Source organism: Takifugu flavidus, unplaced genomic scaffold (assembly GCF_003711565.1).
Source record: "Takifugu flavidus isolate HTHZ2018 unplaced genomic scaffold, ASM371156v2 ctg591, whole genome shotgun sequence".
NCBI classification, from domain to species: Eukaryota; Metazoa; Chordata; class Actinopteri; order Tetraodontiformes; family Tetraodontidae; genus Takifugu; species Takifugu flavidus.
The window spans coordinates 178-12,921 of NW_026622203.1; the positions used below are offsets into that span (position 1 = coordinate 178).

Below are 12,744 nucleotides of genomic sequence, written 5' to 3' on the forward strand. Positions count from 1 at the left end.
GATGTTACAACACAAACCTGCAGCCACACAAGCCTTTGTGGAAGAGTTTGAACGTTCCTGCTCTGAGACATTCACCAACATCAGGAAAAATATTAAAGCTGCTCTTTAAATGTTTGGAGCTAAAAACACATCAGTCTCAACTCAGTGACTTTTTAATTTTCAATGAAGTCAATGATATTTAGACTGCTTGTTGTGAAGGATCTGATCTTTATTCAAACTACTGTATATTTGCTATAGTTCATCATTGAGAACTGAAGTCACGGTGAATGAAAAATCAATAAATGCACAAATCTATCTGGTAAAAATACATTTAGATGTCATCGTGGGGACTTGACACATTCTTGGACTGTAACAAAGCAGGTGAAGGAAGAATATTAAAGCTGAGCTTTATTTAGAGAACCACAGAGACTCTGAGTGGAAGTCAAAAAATGTAAAATGCAAATAATTGGGAGAGAAAAGACACAGTGGCAGGAAACACTGATGGTGAAGCAGCAGATTGAAGAGAAGCTCCTCCTCCTGTCAGTCCCTCTCAGTTCCAGTGGGCTATTAAATTGCTCCTCCAGCACCTCCTCTCCTCATCCTCCAAAGCCTGAATCTGTCAGCAGTAAAGTCACTTTCCAGGTTGATAGTCAGCACACAGTGGCAACATGCTGGAGAGCCTCTGCACTCTCATCACTGCTCTAACATGTGAGGAGGCTGACTTACTGCAGCTCTGAGCTCATGCTGGGTTCATCAGTCTGTGTCTTTCTCTTGACTTCATGTCCTCTTGTTGTTTCCAGGTGTGAGTGCTGTGACGGTGCTGACACAGAAGCCCACTGTTGTGTCTCTGAGCAGAGGAGAGTCAGTCACCATGGACTGTAACCTGGGAACTGTTACTAACAGTGCTGCTCGCTGGTATAAACAGGTTCCAGGAGGAGTTCCTCAGTTTGTACTGAGCTGGCATAGCAGCTGGAGTTCTGTCACATATGGTTCTGGTTTCTCTTCTCCAAGATTCACTTCTACTCATCAGTCAACAACAGATTATCGTTTGATGATCAATAATCTGGAGGAGGGAGACTCAGCAGTCTATTACTGTCAAACATGGGACGGCTCTGCTAAAGAGTACGTATCACAGTGATTCAGACTGTGACAAAAACCTCCTCACTCAATACTTCTGCTTTTTAGTGTCTGATACATCAGCTCATGTTCAGTCTCACTAAATTACAAATCAACTCATGTTCACACTCAGTTTCTCAGAGAAACTTTCAGATTGTTGGAAACTTTCTGCTGTTTCATCACTGAAAATAACAAGAACCAAAAGCAACTCCCTCACTCATCCTTCATCCTCCATCATCATCATTAAAATACACCTTTAAGTCATCAAAACGACTTTATGGGGAATATGATGAAGAGTATGTTGATTAAAGTTCTAACAGAGAATCTGTTGTGATGATGATAATGAAGATGATGATAATGATGATGATGATGGTAATGATTGTTATGATGATGCTAAAGATGATGATGGTGATGAGGATGATAACAATGATGATTGTGACTATGATGATGAAGATGATGGTGGTGCCGATCAGGATGATGATGATGTTAATGATGACGACGATAATGATAATGAATTGTGATGATGGTGGTGGTGCCGATGATGATAATGATGTTGATGATGATGATGAAGAGGATGATGTGGGACCCAGAATGCCTGGCATGTATAGGGACATGGACCATTCTAATATTTAATTTATTTAATTTTTGTTATTTTGCATGTAATCCTGTTCAGTAGTTAAAAAGAAACATTTATGTACGAGAGCATATGTAATGTTTTAGTGTGTTGCTGGTGGTTAAAATGAGTGAGGCTCACGCAGGCATTTTTGGGGCAGCTTAGGTGCTTCAGAGGAAAAAAGAGAGCGCGCAGATTCTAAAAGAGACCGGGGTGAAGCATGAGACAGGACGGTAGGCTCCACGTTGTGTTCCTGTGTTGACCGCTGGATTAAAGTTATAAAAAGAACCCACCCATGCACGCCTGGACAGTCAGTTATTGTATCCAAGTGTGCAACAAATATTGGAGGCACTGCTGGGATTAATTGACGTCGAGTCACGTTTGACGAGAACGCGCACAGAGAGCTTGGAGTGATGACGACGGGAGCGCGCAGCTTCGGTGGCGCAGCCGCCTCGGACATGCAGGATCTTGAGGAGCTGGCAGACACAGTGTCACGGAGACTATGGCTGCTGCAACTGGATCAGCTGAAAGAGGTGTGTGTCTTGGCCAAGATCTCATGCGGAAATGCCACAACAAGACGGGCGTTAATCAGTCGGATCACAGAGTCTTTGGACAGTACTATTAGTACAGAAGAGGAGGATGTTGCTTTGTATTTTCTCAAGAACATATTAAAATCAGTGGAACAGATTAAAGAAATTGATGAAGACACAGAGACAGATGAAAATGCAGAGAACACAGAACAAGATATCCAGCAAACGGCAACAGAAATGAGCCTAGCAGAGAAGTATTCACAGCTCCAGAAGAACAGTCAAGCTCTGCAGGATGAAGTGAGGAGGTTGAGTGAGAGAGTGAACAGTGCATCACTCAACCTACCATCAGCTCCACAAGTTGTGCCACCTGCAGCTGTGAACAGACTCCCAGAAGTGACAATAAGGAAAGATTTCAAGATTTGTGGTCAGATAGGGGAAAGGGGGCAGAAAGACCGGCTCTCGTACACAAACCTTATGCATCAGATTGACAGAGGCCTTAGTAGGGGACACAGCGAGGATGAAGTTGTGGAAGCTGTGGTCAAGTCAATCAGCCCAGGTTTGACTATTCGAGATATGCTTGAAATAAAAAGTGACCTCACCCTTACCCAGTTAAAGACCATACTAAAGGGACACTTCAAAGAGGACAGTTCAATAGACTTGTATCACAGACTAGTCAACATGACACAGGACAGTCGTGAGTCACCCCAAAACTTCCTGTTTAGAGCCATTGAGTTAAAAGAGAGACTTTTGCTTGCTTCAAGAGAGGTCGGGTCAGATGAACAGTATAGCCCTGAGCTTACTCAGAAGAAATTCTTATGGTCAGTTAGTACTGGACTATTAAGTGATGATTAAGTTCCATCTTAAACCCTTTCTTGATGACCTGACAGTGACGGATGAGGTACTCATTGACAGGGACCTGCCCACCAAACTAAAACAAGTGTTTAGAGAGGATGTGGAGTGTGTAAAGAGCAAGGATTAGGTGACCAGTGTGGACACTGTTTCAAGTGTGGACAGTCAGGGCATTTTTCTAGAGGCTGCAGAGGACAAAGATTGGTAGAGAGATCTGACAGCATGAGGGTGACAATGTAGACTGCCGGGCCCCAGACACCATCAACATCGAGCCAACCAGGAACAGATGACCGGGTGCACGGACTTCTATGTGACCACATCAGGCAGCTGGAGGCGGAGCTTGAGAGGGGTCGGGAGGCCCGACAGGCTGTGAGTGCCACTTATGCCAGCCATCTCTCCCTACATCGTCAAGCTAAGCTTAAGGCTCTCATTGGAAAAAAATGCATTGTGAATTGTTTCTTTGATGGAGTAGCAACAACCGCCCTGTGGGACACGGGTTCACAAGTAACCATCATCAATGAGAGTTGGAGGAGATCCTGCCTTTCACACACCACACTTCGCAGCATGGAGGAGCTTCTTGAAGAGAATGAGACGCTTGTTGGTAGAGCTGCAAACCAGACACCCATACCTTTTGCAGGCTGGGTTGAACTGACATTTGAGCTAGGGTCAAACAGAGGTCCACAGCCAGAGCTACATGTGCCAGTCCTGTCTTAAAAATAAATAAAAATATAAATAAAGTGAAGGTGAACTCTGACCTAGTTCAAAGGTCAGTATTGTGCGCATGAAAGAACCTTTGCGCTTGTGGAGAATAAAGTAGCGGGCAGTGGAGTACAATTTTCTACCCCAAAAACATGGCAAAAAGAAGACAGTAAATTTATCAGTTTCAAAGTGAATGGGAGGAAGAGTAATTTTTTACTACTGTGAAAGGAAGGTGTGTATGTTGCATTTGTGGGGCGACTGTGATGACGGCGAAGCAGCACAATGTGGAGCGACGCTTCACTACGCGTCATGAAAGCTACAATGCTAATGCTAACTACCCACCGGGAAGCATTCTACAGTCAGAGAAGGCCCATGAGCTCAAAAGCGTGTTTATAAAATGTAACAGATTTTGAGCAGAATTGCAGTAGATTTGTTCAGTTAAGATTTATTCAATATGAAAGTTATTTTTTTTTAAATGTTGCATAACTTTTTAAAACATGGTTCAACATAGTTTATGAATTGTTAAAATGGTTTAGTTTCTTATGGTTGAAAGGGTCTGGTGAAAACTCGACAGTTTTTTCTGATCAAATGTTGATCTTTTCTGTTACCCATTCTAAGTTATTGACACACACACACACACACAATTTGTTATTTTAGAGGAGTGTGTCAAGCGGTAGCCCTTCACACGACTCGGTACCCATGGCGTAGCTCTTGGTTTCAAAAAGGTTGGTGTTGGATCGCAGTACCTCTCGTGTGTCACTGCCAATCCGCGTGTTCTTTAAATGAAGACTTCCAGTAAACAAATGTCAATTTCAAAATGTATTTAGCAAACAGATGTATTTAGCAAACAGATGTATTTAGCAAACAGATGTATTTAGCAAACAGAATCAATTCAAGATACAAATATTACAGAGCTCTGGGCCAGTTCATAACCCTAGCAACAACAAAGTCAATTGTCAGGGCATGAAGTCTGACGACCTAACTATCCCTTGGCCCAGTCTTTTATAGAACAATATATGTAAATTATTGATGCTAATTCACTCCAATCCAGTCCTTCTTCTTGGATGACCTCATCTTCTTCTTCCCGCCTCATTTGGTGTTGGTGCAGTCCTTCTTCTCCATTATCTTCCCAGATAGCCAGGTCAGAGGTCATTCCTGCCGAGGAACTTATCAACACCAGTAAACTATTCTGTCACGTTTTACGATGGGGGTCTACCACTTTCCTTCTGACTGTCTCCTCCTGGCTCCAACTGTCTAAACAACATTCATGTCAAGGAAGGGTCAACTGACTGCTTATCTTTATTCCACTGATTAAACATTCTACTATTCCTAACTTCTAAAGTGCTTATAACAGAAAACAGAAACATATGGTACAACACATGCTAATAAAATAAAGACAATTCTCTTCAAAACATATGTAGCTACATCGATGGGTGTAGCTGTTTATATATTCATTTTGTGCTGTTTGCGGTCATCTCAATTTTGTTGCAATGACTTTGTCCTCCTCATGTACAGCCCCCTCCCAATAATTTAGTTATATTTCTATATTATACACATTGCATGTGTGTGGTGGTACTATCATTTTACGCTGCTGTAAACAGCACAATTATCCATTGTAAGATTATTAAAGGTTTATTTGACCTTATTTTATATTATGTCCTATAATCTAACACCTCTTTGATAAATCATGAGGAGTAAGCCTGCTATTTAATGAGCTAAACTGTCCTGAACTCACTTAGACTGATGATGAACTGCCTGTGGGCTGAGTTAGGACAGGAAATGTGATCCACATGAACGAACAGGTGTTTGAATCGCCAACCCTCCACACACCTTTACACAGTTCCACTGTGAGGCTGCTTCACTTGTCTGTTCACATGTGTCTGTTGAGGTTCACTCCAGTTTCAGCTTTGTCTTTGTCTCGTCCTGTCCTCCCTGTCTCTGACTGTCCCAATCTTAATGTTCCTCACGTGTCTCACCTGTGTCTAATTATGTCGTCCAGTATTTAAATCTGCTCCTCCTTCCCTCCTGGGCTGGACTGGTGTTCCTGGAAGCATCAAGTGTCCTCCTCCTCCTCCTCCTCCTCCTCCTGTCTTGTCTTGTTTCAAAGAGAACAGTTTAGACTTTGGAAGAGCGGAGTGTTGGAGGACCAGAGCAGGATGTAGAGTGTTGAGAAGGAAACTCCTCATACACGTGAAGATTTCTTGGTCATAACTATTGAACACAGTTAATATTTTCGATTTTTAGGCTGCAACTGATTTTGGAGCCAAATATGGGGACAAATTCACTCCTGGTACACGTCAGACTACAGGATTATCTTCTAGGATGATCTAGAGACAAGATATTTGGTCGTCCTTCCCTGATCAGGATGGGAATCCGGGACAAAAACAGCTTGATTATCAATAATATGTGTGAACTACTCATGATAATGTCAATATGTAAACAGAGCAAAGGGTGCAATGAAGACTAGGTGTCTTGCTAATGGGAACACCAACCCGTGACCCATCAGAGGATCTGAACCAATGCCCCGCTGGTTGCAAAACCAATTCCTTTCCTTGGAGGGACAAGCTTCCCAGGTCATGGGCTGCTTCAAGTGTGTCCAACATGGTGTCCACCTGCTGAGACCGTGTCCTCCAGAGGTCCAGGACACTGATGTGATCATCTCCTGTGGGAGCACAGGTGCCACCTTCTTTGCTGCAGCTGCTTATGGAAGCAGTGAGAGAGCTGAAGGCTGAGGCCTGAACTGCCTTCTGTTCTCCACTACGGAGGTGGTTGAGGAGAGAATTTAGCTGAGCCAAAGTCCATCATCACCAACCCCCTTCAGCCCACGTGCAGGTGGAGCCGTTTGTTGATAAAATATAGCACATCTGAGAGGAAAATAGACATCACAACACAAGCAGATTGTGAATTCTGAGAATCGTTGCAGAGTCTGATGAGTGTGACGAGTCTGACGCTTTAATACCAGCAGGAATTACATATGGTGGGCCTGGTCACCAGTCACTGTCTTGTCTTAGTGCAGCGTATTTATAGATGATCTCTAGTATCTGTGGGTAGAAATCATGTGCGTAGTTCAACAAAGGGTCGAGTCTGCAGGTTTGATGAAACCAATCAAGACACAGTTTGACCAATCAGCTGTCTGAAGACTCAGATCAGGTGATTAAATGAGTCAAGGCTGCTCTGCTGTTGATGTTACAACACAAACCTGCAGCCACACAAACCTTTGTGAACGTTCCTGCCCTGAGACATTCACCAACATCAGGAAAAAATATTAAAGCTGCTCTTTAAATGTTTGGAGCTAAAAACACATCAGTCTCAACTCAGTGACTATTTAATTTTCGATGAAGTCAATGATATTTAGACTGCTTGTTGTGAAGGATCTGATCTTTATTCAAACTACTGTATATTTGCTATAGTTCATCATTGAGAACTGAAGTCACGGTGAATGAAAAATCAATAAATGCACAAATCTATCTGTTAAAAATACATTTAGATGTCATCGTGGGGACTTGAAATATTCTTGGACTGTAACAAAGCAGGTGAAGGAAGAATATTAAAGCTGAGCTTTATTTAGAGAACCACAGAGACTCTGTGTGGAAGTCGAAAAATTTAAAATGCAAATAATTGGGAGAGAAAAGACACAGTGGCAGGAAACACTGATGGTGAAGCAGCAGATCGAAGAGAAGCTCCTCCTCCTGTCAGTCCCTCTCAGCTCCAGTGGGCTATTAAATTGCTCCTCCAGCACCTCCTCTCCTCATCCTCCAAAGCCTGAATCTGTCAGCAGTAAAGTCACTTTCCAGGTTGATAGTCAGCACACAGTGGCAACATGCTGGAGAGCCTCTGCACTCTCATCACTGCTCTAACATGTGAGGAGGCTGACTTACTGCAGCTCTGAGCTCATGCTGGATTCATCAGTCTGTGTCTTTCTCTTGACTTCATGTCCTCTTGTTGTTTCCAGGTGTGAGTGCTGTGACGGTGCTGACACAGAAGCCCACTGTTGTGTCTCTGAGCAGAGGAGAGTCAGTCACCATGGACTGTAACCTGGGAACTGTTACTAACAGGGCTGCTCTCTGGTATAAACAGGTTCCAGGAGGAGTTCCTCAGTTTGTACTGTACTGGTATCACGGCTCGAGTTATGTCAAATATGGTTCTGGTTTCTCATCTCCAAGATTCACTTCTACTCATCAGTCAACATCAGATTATCGTTTGATGATCAATAATCTGGAGGAGGGAGACTCAGCAGTCTATTACTGTCAAACATGGGACACCTCTGCTAGCGAGTGGGTAACACAGTGATTCAGACTGTGACAAAAACCTCCTCACTCAATACTTCTGCTTTTTAGTGTCTGATACATCAGCTCATGTTCAGTCTCACTAAATTAGAAAATCAACTCATATTCAAACATATTGAAGTCTGTTTAAGTAGGTAAGATCAACAATGTAAATGGAGCCTTCAAGGAAGGACACTCATCCTGTAGAGATCTTCATGTGCCACAGGTGAACCCAGATCATAATCCATCAAGTTGAGGTAAAAACACAAATGAATTCCTACAAATCATCAGTGATATTGAGCCGCAGTGGGAAAACCTGAAGGACAACATATCAATATCAGTAACCTTCCTACAGACCTTGTGAAGACAGTGTTCATCCCACTCCCAAAGAAACCAGGAACAAGAGAATGTGGGCTGTTCAGAACAGTCAGACATGAGAGCCACCTCACAAAGTTACTAAGAATCATCATGCTCACACTAAGAAATAAAATTAAACCAGAGATGTAGATTCATAGAGGTCAAAGCTCCATCAGATGGAAAATACACTTTCAGAAGTATTACTTGTTTCATCAATTCTGACCAAAGCGTTCAACACAGTCAATCACGAAGCAATAATCCAGATGCTGAAGCACAGAAAAATTGATGGAAAGGATTCACAAATGAGAAAAAATCCTCTTTTGGCAGCAAAGTGCAGCAGTGACCAGGAACACTCTCAAATGGAAAAGGATCCTTTAAGGCACGTCTCCTTTAAATAAAGGAGGGAAGTGTGGTGACCTTCAAAGAGGAACAAAAATCAGCAGGATTACTAATCTTGAATATAAACAACCTGGGTTTCAGAGTCCACATTTACCACTAAGCTGTTGAAAGGATCAGACGCTGGTGAACAGGAGCTAAAGGCTTAAACAGCCAGTTGATGAGTACTTGGCTGCAGGTGAAACTGTCGCCAGCAACTGCTGCGGAAAAGTGGCTAAACCACGCCCCCTAGAGAGGGATTAGAGCTGGTGTCATGGCAACACACAGAACGGGCAACAGTCACAATTCAGAGGGCAACAGATCAGTTTAGATGGAGAGAAATGGTGTCCTGAGCTGAAAGGCACTTGATTAATGTGGTGATAAACCACTCGGGGGGGCTGCTCCGTTTTAGTTTTCTGGGTCTTGGAATGAACAGATTTTAACACTTGATGAAATTAACCATTTAATAAATGGAACAATAAGGAATAAGCCTTCTATTTAATGAACTAAACTGTCCTGAACTCACTTAGACTGATGATGAACTGCCTGTGGGCTGAGTTAGGACAGGAAATGTGATCCATATGAATGAACAGGTGTTTGAATCGCCAACCCTCCACACACCTTTACACAGTTCCACTGTGAGGCTGCTTCACTGGTCTGTTCACATGTGTCTGTTGAGGTTCACTCCAGTTTCAGCTTTGTCTTTGTCTCATCCTGTCCTCCCTGTCTCTGACTGTCCCAATCTTAATGTTCCGCATGTGTCTCACCTGTGTCTAATTGTGTCCTCCAGTATTTAAATCAGCTCCTCCTTCCCTCCTGGGCTGGACTGGTGTTCCTGGAAGCATCAAGTGTCCCCCTCCTCCTCCTCCTCCCTCCTCTCTCCTCCTCTCCTCCTCCTCCTCCTGTCTTGTCGTGTTTTAAAGAGAACAGTTCAAACTGGTGTTTGGGTTTTTTGACCTGGTTCACAGTCTGCTGGTTGCAGAATTTCCCACCTGTTTGGGATCAGCTTTATCTTTGTCTGCTGATCGTTCTGCATCAGGTTCCTGTTGACCAAGTTCATGTCATCATCCTCATGGGCAGTCGGCATCTGTGGGAAACAGGCGGGAAGAAACAGTCCCAACAGTCTGTGGCAGTGACACACAAGCAGGAACAGACGTCCACTGGAGCCGTCCACTCTGTCAGAGCTGCTGTGCTCCTCTTTCAGAGGATTCCAGTTCAAACCAGAGCACAACTGGCCAGCAACCACACTCAGGTTTTATTAAATATAAAATAGTTACAGTTCAAGTACACAGAAAAATAGAAAACTACAGAAAGTCTTTGTAAAATATGAATATTTAAAAATGCAAATAATTGGCTGGAACCACTGATGGTGAAGCAGCAGATTGAAGAGAAGCTCCTCCTCCTGTCAGTCCCTCTCAGCTCCAGTGGGCTATTAAATTGCTCCTCCAGCACCTCCTCTCCTCATCCTCCAAAGCCTGAATCTGTCAGCAGTAAAGTCACTTTCCAGGTTGATCGTCAGCACACAGTGGCAACATGCTGGAGAGCCTCTGCACTCTCATCACTGCTCTAACATGTGAGGAGGCTGACTTACTGCAGCTCTGAGCTCATGCTGGATTCATCAGTCTGTGTCTTTCTCTTGACTTCATGTCCTCTTGTTGTTTCCAGGTGTGAGTGCTGTGACGGTGCTGACACAGAAGCCCACTGTTGTGTCTCTGAGCAGAGGAGAGTCAGTCACCATGGACTGTAACCTGGGAACTGTTACTGGTTACAGTGCTCGCTGGTATAAACAGGTTCCAGGAGGAGTTCCTCAGTTCGTACTAAAGTGGTATCACGGCTGGAGTTCTGTCACATATGGTTCTGGTTTCTCATCTCCAAGATTCACTTCTACTCATCAGTCAACATCAGATTATCGTTTGATGATCAATAATCTGGAGGAGGGAGACTCAGCAGTCTATTACTGTCAAACATGGGACGACTCTGCTAAAGAGTACGTATCACAGTGATTCAGACTGTGACAAAAACCTCCTCACTCAATACTTCTGCTTTTTAGTGTCTGATACATCAGCTCATGTTCAGTCTCACTAAATTACAAATCAACTCATGTTCACACTCAGTTTCTCAGAGAAACTTTCAGATTGTTGGAAACTTTCTGCTGTTTCATCACTGAAAATAACAAGAACCAAAACCAACTCCCTCACTCATCCTTCATCCTCCATCATCACCATTAAAATACACCTTTAAGTCATCAAAACGACTTTATGGGGAATATGATGAAGAGTTTGTTGATTAAAGTTCTAACAGAGAATCTGTTGTGATGATGATGATGATGATGATGATGATGATGATGGTGGTGATGATGATGATGATGATGATGATGATGATGGTGGTGATGATGGTGATGATGATGATGATGATCATCATGTTGGTGATGATGATGATGCTGATGATGGTGATGATGATGATCATGATGATGATGATGATGGTGATGATGATGATCATGATGATAGGTTGATAATAAGGATGATGATGGTGATGATGATGATGTTGGTGATGATGATGATGGTGTTGATAATAATGAAGATGATGGTGATGATGATGATGATGGTGATGGTGATGATGATGATGATGATGATGATGATGATGATGATGATGATGATGATGATGGTGTCACCAGTGAAGGCTGTTCTCTTGTCTCAGTGTCTCCACTCATCAGTGACTCTCAGCAGGTTTTTGTACAGCTGTGTGTACAAACTGAATCACTGTGGTATTCGGACCAGGAACCAAGCTGATTGTCACCAGTAAGTACTTTTACACTCAGCAGAAACAACAAAGATTTGATGCTTTTGATACAAACTAGAAGCTTTTTCATAGAAATGTGGAGTGTGGAAATGATTTGAAATATTCTTCTGTTAGTCTTTGACCTGCTTTGATACTTTATCTGTCAGCTAAAGGAAACATCTCCAAAGATTACATCATTTCAATCAGTTTCTCACCAAATATTGTTGAGTTTTCTTCATTTTCACCTGTTTTTAATAACTGCAGAACAGATTTTCTACCCAAACGTATTTTAAATTGACTTTGTTTTCTTGGCTCGTGTTTAATGGAAGTGAGTGAAAAAGGTTTTAGAAAATTCATCCAAATTTATTCAGCTGAAATTCTCATTATAAATATATAACTTTATATTTTTGTATCATTTGTTGGTCATAATTTTACTTTGGTCAAATATTTAATTGATGCTGTTTATGTTCAAAATGACTCTGAAATGGTGTAAAATATCTGGTTTAGTGAGATTTTCCTCATATTGTTGCTGAAGATTGAAGGTTTTATTTGCTCAGTGTGTTTGTGATGTTTTCAACCAAACTCCTAAATTCATTAGTTCCTGTTGAACTTTGTGTGAGTGTGTGAATTTCTTCTTCATGTATTTTCAGGCTCCAGCCTCCCTCCTCCTGTCCTGACAGTCTTCCCTCCGTCCAGAGCTGAGCTCCAGTCCAACAAAGTCACTCTGGTCTGTCTGTCCAGACTCTCTGCACCTTTAGCAGAGGTGAGCTGGTTGCTTGGTGACACTTCAGTGAGCAGCGGGATCTCCACCAGCACTCCTGTCCAACAAGCAGACCAGACTTTCCAAATCAGCAGCCATCTGTCCATCCTGACGTCAGACTGGGACGCGCAGAAGGTTTACACCTGTAAAGTGTCTGTGGGCTCCCAGACTGCAGAGAAAAGCCTCAAGAAGTCCGAGTGTGAAGAATAGTGGAGGAGCAGCAGCACCATTTCACATCTGCTTCTTTAGTCTTTGTGCTGCATCAGCAGCTTCACATGTCAGAGGAGACCAGTCTGCATGCTTGGAATCAATGTTGTCACGCTGAGCTGCTGCTCTTGGAGCAGCTTTGCAGCTGCTCTGTTTTTACAATCTTTCAATAAAAACTCATCAAGTTGAAGAAAAAGAGCTCTTTCTGTTTATTTG

At 42.8% G+C, this 12,744-nt stretch overlaps 1 protein-coding gene and 1 gene segment (V, D, J or C); both read left to right on the forward strand.

Annotated features, from left to right (window-relative positions):
* The first annotated feature begins 534 nt into the window (after positions 1-534).
* LOC130520919 (immunoglobulin lambda-1 light chain-like) lies at positions 535-12,724 on the forward strand. Of its 2 annotated transcripts, none has more exons than XM_057024613.1 (4): positions 535-687; positions 780-1,105; positions 11,548-11,581; positions 12,212-12,724. In XM_057024613.1, the coding sequence occupies exons 1-4, from the start codon at positions 648-650 to the stop codon at positions 12,529-12,531; spliced, it is 720 nt and encodes a 239-aa protein (XP_056880593.1). In that variant the 5' UTR covers positions 535-647; the 3' UTR covers positions 12,532-12,724. The 2 variants fall into 2 exon arrangements, with proteins under 2 accessions (XP_056880593.1, XP_056880594.1); XM_057024614.1 differs by lacking the exons at positions 535-687; positions 780-1,105 and adding exons at positions 10,224-10,356; positions 10,449-10,774.
* LOC130520920 (Ig kappa chain V-VI region NQ6-8.3.1-like) lies at positions 7,340-8,092 on the forward strand. The segment is given in 2 exon segments: positions 7,340-7,646; positions 7,739-8,092. Coding segments are annotated over 2 exon segments (378 nt in total).
* Positions 12,725-12,744: the final 20 nt, after the last annotated feature.